Below are 14,110 nucleotides of genomic sequence, written 5' to 3' on the forward strand. Positions count from 1 at the left end.
TCACTACAATTCGACCTATTGAATCCAATAATGTCATAAGAGAAGATCTCTTGGATTCTGACACATATTGGCTTTGGCATGACCGACTAGGGCACCCTGGTCGTGATATGATGCTCCGTATACTAAAGACTTCACACAGACACCTATTCTTCAGAGTGAGAAGAAGCAAGAATCGAAAATTGATTCCTGGACATAGCAAGACAGCAACAATTGCAGCATCTGGCGCTGCAGCCGTCTTGGGGTGCCATAGGGCCGCCCAAGTCTCATGTGATGATGCCATCCATGGCGCCAACCATGAGCATGACGCCATGGTTGTTCCTCCCAATGGCAATGACGCCATAAACAACAATTCCCATGGCTCCACCACCATGATGGGAGATGTAGTCACACACTTTGCTTATAATAGCGCTACAGACGCTCAAGCCCAACCAAAATTCTGATTAATTGGTTGCTTCTAAGGCCCCTCGCTCATTTTGCAAAGCCTGTTCATTCGGGAAATTAGGACCGAGACCGTCCTACGCAAAAGATCTCAAAATACTCATTCCGTTCTTACAGAGAATCCAAGGGGATATCTGTGGACCAATTCAACCATCATGCGGACCTTTTAAATACTTTATGGTATTGGTTGATGCGTCGACACGCTGGTCACATTTCGCGCTGTTGTCCACTCGAAATGCTGCTTATGCTAAACTCCTCGCCCAGATTATCCGTCTACGGGCTCACTACCCCGACCATCCCATTAAGTAAATTCGACTTGATAATGCTGGGGAGTTTACATCGAAGACATTCGATGACTATTTCATGTCACTGGAGATTAATGTAGAGCATCCAGTTCCCCATGTTCATACCCAAAATGGCCTCGCAGAAGCTGCTATCAAACGACTACAGATGATAGCGCGGACATTGGTTATGCGCCCCAATCTCCCTGTTTCTGCTTTGGGATATGCAATATTGCATGCAGCGACGCTAATTCGTCTACGATCCACTACAACCCAATCTTACTCTGCGTTACAGCTAGTGACTGGGTACGAGCCTGATATCTCACACTTACGCATTTTATTACGCCGCCACAGCGTACTAAGTTGGGTCCACAACGACGAATGGGCATTTACTTTGGATATGAATCTCCAACCATCGTCCGCTATCTTGAACCCTTGACAGACGATCTCTTTACCGCTAGATTTGCGGATTGTCACTTTGATGAGACAGTCTTCCCATCGTTAGGGGGAGATAAGAACATAGATGTTCAACAGGAACGACAGGAATTGTCATGGTCTGTCCCCACTATGTCTCATCTCGATCCCCGTACCGCACAGTCCGAACTTGAAGTGCGACGAATAATCGATGCATTTTCTGATGTTGCCAAAGTGACCAGATCACATATACCTGCTGCAAACGTGCCTGCAAGGATTAATGTCCCGAATAATTGACATAACGCCACTCCTGTGACACCAGGAGATGGCGCCATTGCCCAGGATGGCAATGATGTGGCGTCTATGGCCACAGGTCCCGCAAGGAAGCGTTGTAGACCAATTAGTTCGAAGGATACTCGCCCTAGAAAGAGAGCGAATAAGGCACAAACAAATCCTTTGATCATCGATACTCAAAATTCGTCCCATGAGAATGTTCCGGATTATGGTTATGTCCAAGAGACATCATTGGGGGACGCCTCAATGTCAGAACCTATCCCTGAGAACGTAGAGATCTCTGTAAATTACACTAGTGTACATGGGACGTGGGAAAGAAGCTCCATCATCATTGATGATGTATTCGCGTATCCAGTGGCGCGTGAGATTATTGAGACCGATGACATCGAACCACGCTCCGTTGATGAATGCCAACGTAGAGCTGATTGGCCAAAATGGAAAGATGTGATCCAGGCAGAACTTGATTCTCTAGCGAAAAGAAAGGTATTTGGCAAAGTTGTACCAATACCGCCCAACACCAAACCAGTTGGTCACAAATGGGTATTCGTTAGAAAGCGTAATGAGAAAAACGAGATTGTAAGGTACAAAGCTCGCCTTGTGGCGCAAGGCTTCTCACAACGCCCTGGAATCGACTGCGAGGAGACATATTCTCCTGTAATGGACGTCATAACGTTCCGCTACCTTGTCAGTTTGGTAGTTTCCGAAAAACTGAACATGCAGCTTATGGATGTGGTTACTGCGTATCTATATGGGGATCTAGATACAGAGATATACATGAAGATTCCAGATGGAATTCAGTTACCCAAATCAAGTGGCTCTAAATCACGGAGCGCGTTTGCAATAAGATTGAAACGCTCACTATATGAATTGAAACAATCCGGACGGATGTGGTATAATTGTCTAAGTGACTACTTGATTGGTAAGGGATATGTCAACAATGAACTATGCCCATGTGTGTTCATAAAAAGGACAAGTTCCGGATTTGCAATAGTAGCGGTTTATGTCGATGACATGAACATAATTGGCACCCTTAAAGAGTTAAGGGAAACCGCTGAACACTTAAAATCCGAGTTTGAGATGAAAGATCTTGGGAAAACACGGTTTTTCCTCGGTTTGGAACTTGAGCACCATAGAGATGGTATCCTGATTCATCAATCAGCTTATACCCAAAAGATGCTTAGGCGTTTCAACACTGACAAGATTAGGCCTTCAAGCACCCTAAATGATCGTCCGTAGTCTTGATCCAAATAAGGATCCATTTCGTCCAAAAGATGACGATGAAGAAGTGCTAGAGGCAGAAGTGACCTACCTAAGTGCAATAAGCGCATTATTGTACTTAGCACAATGCACAAGACCGGATATCTCATTCGCTGTGAATTTGTTAGCTAGATATAGCTATGCGCCAACACGACGCCATTGGACTGGTGTTAAAGATATCTTTCTATACCTAAGTGGTACGATAGATATGAGCTTGTTCTATCCCTACAGAGAGACGATGGATTCGGACCCATCAAATGCAAGGGACGCCACACATGGTGGAATGCGTTCCCTCTCCCTATCCCAAAACGATATAAGTGTTTTGGAAGGTTTTGCTGATGTTGGGTACCTCTCTGACCCACATAAATGTCGCTCCCAAACTGGTTATGTTTTCACCATGGGAAAGACCGCGATATCTTGGAGGTTTACAAAGCAGACCTTAGTCGCTACCTCTTCGAATCATGCAAAGATTATTGCTCTTCACGAAGCAGTTCGTGAATGTATATGGCTTCGATCCATAGTTACGCATGTTCGAAGCAATTGTGGTCTGAAGTCTACCACAGATGAGCCAACGAGCATTTATGAGGATAATGCTGCTTGCATTGAACAAATGAAGCAAGGCTACATCAAAGGCGACAACACCAAGCACATATCGCCTAAATTCTTCTACAATCAGCAACAACAGAAGCTCCTCAAGATGAAAGTGAACCAGGTTCGATCTGAGGATAATGTGGCAGACTTGTTTACTAAGTCATTGCCCAAATCCACGTTCGAGAAACATGTGGCAAGAATTGGCTTGCGGAAATTATCTGAACTCCCATAATCGTAGTCATCAGGGGGAGGCGCAGACATCAGGGAGAGATGTCTACATGTTCGTCTCGAAATGTGAAGGGTGTGTTGTGCTCTTTTTCCCCTTCGATCGAGGTTATTTTTGTCCCACTGGGTTTTTGATACTCGGCAAGGTTTTTAACGAGGCAACGAGAGGAGCACCGCTTTTGGGCAACAGAAGGGGGAGTGTTCAAGTAAAACTCTAATTTGTGTTTGGCCCAAACTCTAGGTTACTTGACCTAGTGGTAATAGAGTTTAATTAGAAGAATCTAGAGATTATTTTTCCTTGTATGATTCAGACTTTATGTATTGTAATCCTCTATATAAAGAGGCCCCTATTATCAATGAGAATACACAGCAAATTTCTCTCAATTTCTGATTCCCTAAAACATATCTAAATTACTTATTAATGTAATTTATATTTCTCAAAAAAAAAAAAAAAAAAAAAATCTGTTAACCATAGATATTAGTACACTATAGATTCTGAACATAACCAAAGCCAAATCAGTCAAATTTGATCAAAACAACTATCGATCAGTCGTGATTTGTTTGAATATTTGTTGTAAACTTTGATTTTCTAAAAACACGAGTGAATGAAAACTATTAAAAAAATATATATTTAGGGGGTGGATATTTCGAACGATAGTCTTCAATCTGGGAGGGGGAGAGAGGCAACTACCCTTAACACACTACTGGCCACGTTTGTTTTGCCTCACATAAGGATTGGATAGGAAACGACATATCCAATCAGATCAAATGAGATGTTTGGATGCCCAGATGTGTTAGGATCGGAAATTTTATATCCAATCAGACATGGATAAAAAATCTTGTTGAAATGGTGTGATAAATTAAATCCTGCTACTTATTTCTTCGTCTTTCAGCCTCATCGACAACGTAGAACTTCTCTCTTCGTCTGCGACCTTCACCTTCCTATGCTCTGTCACAATTCTCTGGCCCTCTGCGGCCATTTGACCTCCTGTTGCTGTCTCTCAGGTAAATCTCTCTTGGAATTAATCGATTCGTAGATGTTCGATCATATTCCGCCACCACGTACTTGATCGCCGTCGTCACCACCTCCGTGAGCGCCACCAACAGCACCTCCCCGAGCGCCGCTGTGAATGACTGCATAATCATGATCCAGATCTGTTCAATTTTGGTCTAGAATTGTCGAAGTGAAGGATATGTAACATCTGTTGATTCTGAAATTGTCATCGTCATGCTCCAAAATTTAAAAAAAAAAAAAAAAAATCTTACCCAGTTCCCAATCTTACCACACAAACGCAAGATTGGTTTGGAGTTAGCATCTCCTATCCAATCTAATCTAGTCTAATCCAATTTGAAATCTTAAATCCAATCCAGTCTATTCTACCAAACGCGCCCACTATGTAATTAGATTTGAATCTCCTTCAAATGAAACCTGATAAAGGCCTTTCTACTTGGCTTTCTTCAAGCTTTCAAGGCTAGGTGTTCCTTTTACTGGAGCTAATGCAGCGTTCTCATGGTTCAAAGTACAGTATCTGGAGGAGGGTTCCAATGGACGTTGTAATGAACAATAGCCTTCTTTGGTTCTTATGGAGTGAAAAATTACCCAAAAGTACCATTTTTTCCAAATAAATGTACATTCGAGCATTTACTGAATGATCTCACTTTATTTTAAGTAACTAAAATGTATATAATTTACAATACAAAGCAGAATACAATGAAACACAAAATCCATCCAAATCAGTTTGAGGAATATGTTAAATCCAACATTGCACGGCAAGAAGAGAAACGGACATCACTTCGGCCGCTTTAATAGTCTCTTTCTTCACGTCGCTTCAGTTCATTCCGCCTTGTTCAACCTTTTAAAAAAGGTTGACAATTGACATCTGTGTAGAAGGGGTTCACTCAACACTCTGAGATGGAAGTTCTGCAATGAAACTCGTTTAAACTCGGCAGGTCTTGGCAAGATAATCACATCCTTCGTAGACTTCCAACCCTGGTTGGCTCAGTTGATCCTCTTTAAAGCACGCACATCGCTTGCTCATTTTCCCAGTCAAAGCAATTTCTAGTGGCCTCTGAACTAATCGTGGGACACCCACATCACACCAAACCTACCCAAAATGATTGACATATAAGATAAAGCTCATTCAACACCAGATATGTAACAGACTACAGTTCTGAATTCCAACTTGGGAGTTGATTCAGCTAGTTTTATGCTAGGTTCATTGCATTACCTCTGTTACTAGTGTGTCAGATATCAAGGTACAAGTAGCAGTACTACACACCATTGGTTGGTATCCTAGTTTATAAGCCTCCGCAACAACACAAAGTTGATACACATGGCACAGAAATATTATAAGAACCGAAACACATACCTCTCCGCCCTCATCCTGACTCCACCTTGAATTGCAACCAGGTTGCTTTGCTTCTTCAATCTCCTGTTTCTTCAATAGCTGTGCACCTCTGGCAGCCTTTGCTTCAACTCCCTTCAAATATTTCGTAGGATTTCCTTTGGGATCATAGTACCGACCTACTAGCTTACCAACAAATCTGACAATTAAGTCATGAATAATGATTACCATGCATTTCATTCATTCAAAAAGGTGAGTTATGAAAAAATGCACAATAGTATCTTTCTCATGTAATTACAATTAAAATGACAAGAAATAGAAACCAGGCCCAAATACTGGAGCAAAGAACAAGTGTATTGTGATTGTCATAAGACAAATTGGTGCACCAGTTAGAGGCACACAAGTTTATTCCAAAGAAGAGGCCAGAGGCCATTCGAGTGGGAGATAAAGAAAATGACTTATCCGCAAGCCAATTCTTTGGTAATGGATCTTTGCCCTTTACCAAAACAATTTATAAGCATTAGAATTGAAGACATAACAATGATTCCTATGTGTAGTAGATATCTATATTACATCAAACAGACATACAAGGTTTAAGACATTCATGGTACAACTTCCCAATCATATACAATGGAAACTTAGTATTAAGTCTAAAGTTTCGGTTCCCAACAGTTTCAGAAGTGGAAATAGATGGGCTGTAAGAATGGTGTTCCAGTAAACATGAATTAACTACCAAAAATATTAAAGGCATTTTAATTCCAACTTCCGACAGCACTGAAATAGTAAAAAGATGTATGGCTCACGTGTAAGTTCTAAAGTAGAAATCCCTCCATTCAACAATACTCTTCACCTGCAGAACAAAATAACTGAATCATACTTGTGGTACAAATTAATGAAACTTAGCATGTCAAAGTGCCGAAATTCCAGCTAAACCAAAAAGTAGGGATTCGATTGAATATTTACTTACTTCTCCCTAATTTTATTATTCTGTCTAAAAGTGTGTAATCTGATCATCAAATGATAAGCAAGACATAGGGTGAGCAGGGGGAACCATGGGTTCACAACAGGTGAGCTACTGACAAACTGCAATTCTTTACTAAGAAGGCTAGAATCAACAGCTACATCCATATAAAGTGATTTTGGTAGCCACAGTTCTAAAATTTATGGTTACTTCCCCCCTTTGAGTCCAGTGTGGCTTCACAACCACCAGGCAAGTGGGGGAGGAAAGAACATTAGTTACCTGTTGGCTGGATAAACCACTTAACGAGTCTGTGAGCCCATCTCCTGCAATATAACGAATGAGACAGATACTATATTATTACTGTTGTAACATTGAAACCTTTTAGTGTCAAGAGTTACGTCACCATTCAGCTATAAATCCATAGAGAAAATTAACCATCCAATTACATTCTTGTAGAGAAATATAGAGGTAACTGCTAAGGTTTCCAAATTGTTCCAAAATTCTAAATCCCAAGCTTAAACATCCAAGTGAAACTAACTAACATTCAAAGCTTCTCCTTATTTACCAGGAAAAGAATTCCCTTCAACAGACAAACCCAACTCTTTTGCTTGTCCACTAAAAATTCAAAAGCAACTTCAAACTACTTAAAATACACTAATCAGAAAAATAAGCCAAGAACAGATAAATGCAAAGGCAACTCCAAACATTTTCGAATTTAAGCTTGCATGTGATCAAAACTAATTTAAAGCCAAAAAAGAATAGACCATTCTTACCTGTAAAGTTTCCAGAAACAAATGCTCGTGAAGCATCTCTTCATTCATGAACATGGGAAGGAAAAAACAAATATTAATACACAAGTCTAGACAGATACAAAGGAGAAAAGGATATAATTGATGATCAACTATATTTGAGGGCTCCACAGAAACCAAATACTATTATATCAAATGAAAAATGGAAATTTTGAGGGAAAAAAAGTATCAGTACGAGTTTCTCACTAGAGGCAATTAGATATGAAACGAACTGCCTATCAATCTCATAATACTAGACTCTGTTTTCATTTTCTGTAGTTGTATATTTCTTGTGTACTTCAGCTTGCCCCCTTGGGGATCTTTTCAGTTTACACAAAATTAACCAGTCCATAAGGCACTATTGAAACATTTTTAGCCCATAAGATGAACTATTGCTGTACCGTACATTATGAATGAAGTTGATTAAAAAGAAGAAGAGTTCAGAATGTGGAAGGTCTAACAATAGCACTTTCAAAATTCAACACATGTATAAAAGGGAACACACCTTCCAGAAAAATGATTATAACCCCCACCCTCACCGTAATGAGACTTTCCTTTCGTCACATCGAAAACCGATCTGTTCCAAAAACATGAATTAGTTTCTAGGAATCACCAAGTCTAAGTTCATACAGACAATTAGTAATCATATAGTCATATACACATCTGAACAGAGAGGAAGCAAAAGGGTACCCGAGAATTCCTAACAAGATTGGCAAACTTTGATCAGTCCCATTGTACAAAGCCAATTCTTCAACAGTGAACAATCTCTGCAAATATCAGCATCATCTAGAGTATAATGTCAAACATTCCAATGCAAACCAAAGTTACTTGAGCAATCAAATCTACGCTATTTGTGTTAGTGCGCAAAGCCCAGAAAAACAAATACCCTATTGATTTGTTGAAATAAAAGATCAATTCCCAGGAGTAAACCCAAGCCAAATCGAATCTTGGTTTTGATTAGCTCCCAAAACATGAAAAGAAGAGGCAAAAGAAGTGAGCTTTGAGCTTCTGACCTGTTTTGAGAGTGGCTTATAGTAAAAGGCGAAGAGAGCGAGCAAGATGACAAAAACGGCAATTCCTACAAAAGGAGACGTTAAAATCTTTGCCGCCATCGCCAACTGAAGACTGGAGAGACTTCAACAGCTTTTTAGTTTTCCTGAACTCAACTGCTTTTACCATCGGTCGTTTTTATTTTTTATTATTATTAATTTTTTTTATTGAGAATATTATTATTATATTTTTAATTATGGCATTTACCTTAGTTAAACATTTTTTTTGGGGCAAATGTTGGGGTCATACATTTTAGGTTATCCAAAAAAACTTTATATATGACTCAACGTTAGGAAGTCTTTAAAAGTTATTATTTATGTTGTTCTTTTTCTTTTCTTTTTAAACAAAACAAAAAAAATTACCGTTGTTGTCTAAGATTATCATGTTTTTATAATCTTGATCAATACCGTGTCAATACATGTATATAAAGTGCAGAAGAAGAAAAGTAAGAAAAAATGGACCAATTACTACCAAAGTTAGGTCACATAGACTGATTAAGTCGTTCCAAACTACAGACACATGATAGTCTGAGACTACATAATTACTCTAAATGTATAAACACCTACTGTGTCGTAAATATACGAGAAAATTATATCTGACTTAAAAATGACAATCTCCATCGTATTGTAGCTCATCACATTTGCAATAAAAATAAAAAAACTCTTCATTAGTTTGTTGCATAGTTATTAGAGAGCTGTTCACATATCTTCTACCTTATCACATTTATAATGAAGAAAAAAAATGTAACTATTAGAGAACTAATCACATGTCTTTCTTGTGCCATGTTTGCAATGTGGTTGTTTATAATTGCGTTCGAGTTGGTATGAGATTAAAACTCAGTTAAAAAATATACTCTTATTTAATCTTCTTTCTTAGAGTGATGAAAGATAAATCATGTTGAGATCATACAAAATATGTAACATCTCTAGCAGAAGACATGAACTTTTAAGTGGTCGTAGCTCACGCCCCGAATGAAATTCTGTCATTTGTCAAGGTCCGAAAACATGACTGAAGAAAGTTTGATGAAGAAGAAGGGTTGATACTGCGACGATTTTCAAATGTCAAGCCCAAAAAGTAAATACCTTGAAAATTAGGTACTTAAATCGAAAAAAAGTCATATTGTAAATTCTGTTAAAAAATGGGCCCCAACTGATCAGGATGGTCCAAAAAGGGAGAATGCCGCGGGCTCACGAGAAGACCCCACGGAAGCGCGCACAGAGTATCCCAGCTCCGAACTATATAGCCGGCAAAGGTAGTCCAACAGCTACAATTCCGACTTCCGTGTTTGGTCTTCGCCCCGCAAAATTCTCTCCTTGTTCGCCGATTCGTTCATATACACCTTCAGGTACCTCCGCCTCTGATTTTGAATTCCCAATTCAATTAGGTTTTTGATTTTAATCCCAATTCAATGGTACGAATCCCAATTCAAATTTTCAATTTTGATCGCAAGAAAATTGAATGCCTTGGGTGAAGAATCTGAAATTTTCGAATTTACAGGTTTAGGTGAATAATCTGGGCATTGTTGAGGTGCGAAAAAAAAATGGGGATGAAACAAGCCTTAAAGAGCTTGGATGCGTTTCCTCGAGCCGAGGAGCATTTGTTGCAGAAGACTCAATCTGGGGCTTTTGGTAATTTCGCGTTGTGTTTGTGTTCTTTCTGATGGTTATGATTGTAATATCTGGATTGGGGGATTTATTGGGGGGTTTTGTGTGTTTTGTGTAGTTTCGGTTGTTGGTTTGCTCATAATGGCGACATTGTTTTTGCACGAGCTGAGATATTATCTTTCATCGTATACTGTTCATCAGGTGAGAGGATAATTTTGAAATGCCTTGTCTTTGTTTTTGCATGTATTGTGTATATGAATAGATTTTGTCTAATTGAAATAGCTTATGTTTTTTTAGCAGATGTCCGTGGACTTGAAGCGCGGCGAGACTCTTCCAATTCACATTAATATGACGTTTCCGTCTCTACCTTGTGATGGTTAGCACTCTTGCAATGGTGGTTTCTTTGTAAAATATCTTCTTCTCATGTGTTTGGTAGTTTTGGTGATGAATGATTGGTGGTAATGCTCGGTTTTTAATATTTTATTGCTTGTGTGATGAATGATGGTAATGACTCGTTTTCCACTTTTGATCGCAGTCCTGAGTGTGGATGCAATTGATATGTCGGGCAAGCATGAAGTGGATCTTGACACCAATATATGGAAAGTAAGAGAGCCAATTGATTCTTGTGATTTTTTTATTTTTTATCTTTATAAAGTTATAGTGTGTTATGTATCGAACCGTTACAAACTAAATGTGCTCACTTTGGTAGCAGTGTTTTGTCTGTTAAAAGTTGTTAATAATGCACTTCAGTGATAGTTATGCTGCCCAAGTGTAAACTTCATGTGTATGTTATAGTACAACATCTCTATTTTGAGATAGGTACCATTGTATCTGTTGCGTTCAGTGTAGACTTTGATTCCAGTAATCCTACACCACTTTCCTGTTAGATACCTGTTTTCAGTGTGTGTGTGTGTGTTCCGTGAGATTTAATTTTACAAATTTGTGCTGTCTTTATCCTTCCTCTCTCTCATTGTTATTCTGCTAACCAGTTTAGAGTGGCTACAGCTTCGCCTTAACAGTCATGGACACATCATCGGCACTGAATATTTGTCTGACCTTGTGGAGAAGGAACATTCGCACAAGCATGGTATAACACACTTGTTGCATTACAAATCTAATTTTATTTTTCATGATTTTGAGAAGGATCTATGATTTTTTTTTTTTTTTTTCGCTCTGGCTTTATTTGTTTAAGTGTCCAGCATCTGATAAATGACCTTGACCAGATGATGGTAAAGAGCATCACCAGGAAAACCATTTACATGGAGCTTTTGATTTAGCTGCAGAAGAACTGATCAAGAAAGTAAAGAAAGCATTAGATGATGGAGAAGGATGCAGGGTATAATTATAGATATCACTATTACATGTAAATAATTTTTATATTATAATGTATTTATTTTTTCTTATTATTATAATTTGACTTGCAGGTTTATGGTGTTTTAGATGTCCAAAGGGTTGCTGGAAACTTTCATATATCAGTTCATGGGTTAAACATATTCGTTGCACAAATGGTTGGTTTTCCTTGGATCTTCATACTCGTATCTTTCCATTTCTCTTCATCTTCCATCCAGAATTGCAAAATAATTAAACTGTGGATTTTAAATATATCTTGTTCAAATCCCTATCTGAAAAAAAAAATTATATATATATAAAAGATTTATATTAAATTTTAGTTATACGATTTGGATGAGGAAATAATATAGCGTTTAAAGGTGGTGGATTAAATTGATCCCTACTGTCTCCTTTCTTGTATCAAGGGTTCCTTGTGTGTCGTCTGGTGTCAACTGGCTTTCTTTAAACTTCTTTGGGAGCTTCATGGTGATCTTATTGATGGCTCCTATCTTATTGCTTCTGTGCAGATTTTTGAAGGATCTAAAAATGTAAATGTAAGTCACATTATTCATGACTTGTCATTTGGCCCAAAATATCCAGGGATTCACAACCCACTTGACGGAACAGAGCGCATTTTGCATGACACCAGTGGCACATTCAAATATTATATAAAGGTTTGATATATGGACTGCCTCTGGATTAATATAATGGTCTCTGCTAGATTTAGATCTCAGGACTTTGCTATACACGCTTTATGCAAGTATGTTGTGCAAGCCTTTAAATGAAGTGTTTCATTTTCTTTTAATTGTGAAAGTTCAAGTGATTGTACATATGAGCAGTAAAGCGAGGAAAAAAAAAAACCTAGAAGTTCAACCAAATGCAACAAGGCACATTCCTATACATTGTTTTTTATTAAGAGTTCTGAATTACTATATTCCTGAAGTGCAAATATTTTAACTACCTTTGGGGTCAGCACTTGTATCTGTTGTCTGTACCTAAAATATTTATAGCTTATAAATATACTTCGGGATAAATATCTCATTTGGATTTGTAAAAATAAATATACCTAAAATTAATCAAGAAAACTTACCATGCCTTGAGCTGTTTACTTCTACTTCTACCATCTCAACATCTTGGGAGCTTGCCAACTTCTTGGAATTTGTATTTCCAAGAGAGTTTGGATAAAAGTCTAAAGTGATTATCAACACATTTTGTTGGTTCATCTACTTGTCAAAGCATAATGGATTTTCTCACTTTATTGGTGAATGGGTTTTTGTGAAACATTAAGAGGCTTTGATGAATGATGCTCTGAAAATGTACTTTTCTGTTGTGATGCAGATTGTTCCAACTGAGTATAGGTATCTCTCAAAGGAAGTTTTGCCAACTAATCAATTCTCTGTGACAGAATATTATTCCCCAATGAAAGAGTATGATAGGTCATGGCCAGGTTGGTATATCAGAAATTTATTCATCTCCCCCTTTTATTGGGTTCTCTGTGTTGATTATCTGACCTGTTGATTTATATTCAGCGGTCTACTTCTTGTATGATCTTTCGCCAATTACTGTAACTATCAAAGAAGAACGACGCAAATTTCTTCATTTCATCACTAGGCTTTGTGCAGTATTGGGTGGTACCTTCGCTTTGACAGGTATGTATTTTAGTGGTCTTTTAAGTTATAATAATCTTGAAGGGAACAAACTGCCCATTATACTATGAGGGGATAGAGTACTAAAGCAATTGCCTCTTCTATGTTTTGTTTATAATTGATTCAATTATTTGGCTAAGGAAAGGTGGCCAAATGATAGAGTAGGAACTCAGGCCAAAAGATCCTGTGTGAGGACCTGAATCTTCTGGTTTTGTTTAATTCTGTTTTATTGCTTACCTTGCATCAGGAATGCTAGACCGATGGATGTTCAGGTTTGTTGAAGCATTGACTAAACCAAATGATAGAATTGTATTGCGATAAACTTCAGGAGTCTACAATTACCATCTACTAAAGCCAACCTCACAGGGGACTCATGATGCTTGCAAGGTCATAAAATTTCCCAGTTAACAAATGATCTTGGATGTAAAATGTGGAGTCTGGAGGTGAATGCATTGCTTCTGTAACTTAATTTCATGTTTGCTCCCCCTCTGGTGATGACCAAAATGTCGATTTGCAATGTCATCTTTTCCACATATATTATTTTTATGGTTACAAGTTGCTGGGGAAGCACAAGGTTGTTTTAGCCTAATCAGTACACGTGGATTCTTTAGACTCAATTTTGCTTAGTTTTCATTTAGGTAATATTCAAATTTTGGTGAGATGTTAATGAGCAGTTCTAAACGTCTCCTATATCCTCTTTTTAATGTCACTTTTTGTTATTGAAATCTGGCGTTCCACATTAATCTATGATATCATTTGCTAAAGAAGAATTTTGCCTAACTAGGGTGAAATTGTAAATCAAAACAGGAGGGAAATGTAGCAAGGAAATTGAGAACAGCTTTCAGATTTTCATTCATGGTTATTCAAATTACCAAAATCACATACAG

At 38.2% G+C, this 14,110-nt stretch overlaps 2 protein-coding genes across 3 annotated transcripts; one reads left to right on the plus strand and one right to left on the minus strand.

The window, feature by feature from the left end:
* Positions 1-4,748: 4,748 nt before the first annotated feature.
* LOC133725829 (membrane-associated progesterone-binding protein 4) lies at positions 4,749-8,754 on the minus strand. The gene is made up of 8 exons (XM_062153208.1): positions 8,608-8,754; positions 8,285-8,361; positions 8,100-8,171; positions 7,580-7,617; positions 7,086-7,129; positions 6,649-6,695; positions 5,870-6,044; positions 4,749-5,605 (listed from the first exon to the last, which is right to left on the minus strand). Exons 1-8 carry the CDS (start codon positions 8,704-8,706, stop codon positions 5,438-5,440), a joined length of 720 nt encoding a protein of 239 aa, XP_062009192.1. The 5' UTR covers positions 8,707-8,754; the 3' UTR covers positions 4,749-5,437.
* Positions 8,755-9,833: 1,079 nt separating this feature from the next.
* LOC133725830 (uncharacterized) lies at positions 9,834-13,948 on the plus strand. Of its 2 annotated transcripts, none has more exons than XM_062153209.1 (12): positions 9,834-9,989; positions 10,142-10,272; positions 10,367-10,449; positions 10,546-10,624; positions 10,784-10,851; positions 11,254-11,335; positions 11,472-11,584; positions 11,673-11,756; positions 12,105-12,251; positions 12,916-13,024; positions 13,107-13,226; positions 13,471-13,948. In XM_062153209.1, the coding sequence occupies exons 2-12, from the start codon at positions 10,185-10,187 to the stop codon at positions 13,542-13,544; spliced, it is 1,047 nt and encodes a 348-aa protein (XP_062009193.1). In that variant the 5' UTR covers positions 9,834-9,989; positions 10,142-10,184; the 3' UTR covers positions 13,545-13,948. The 2 variants fall into 2 exon arrangements, with proteins under 2 accessions (XP_062009193.1, XP_062009194.1); XM_062153210.1 differs by having other exon boundaries at positions 10,549-10,624.
* The last annotated feature ends 162 nt before the right edge of the window (positions 13,949-14,110 follow it).

This window comes from Rosa rugosa, chromosome 1 (genome assembly GCF_958449725.1).
Source record: "Rosa rugosa chromosome 1, drRosRugo1.1, whole genome shotgun sequence".
In the NCBI taxonomy this organism is placed as follows: Eukaryota; Viridiplantae; Streptophyta; class Magnoliopsida; order Rosales; family Rosaceae; genus Rosa; species Rosa rugosa.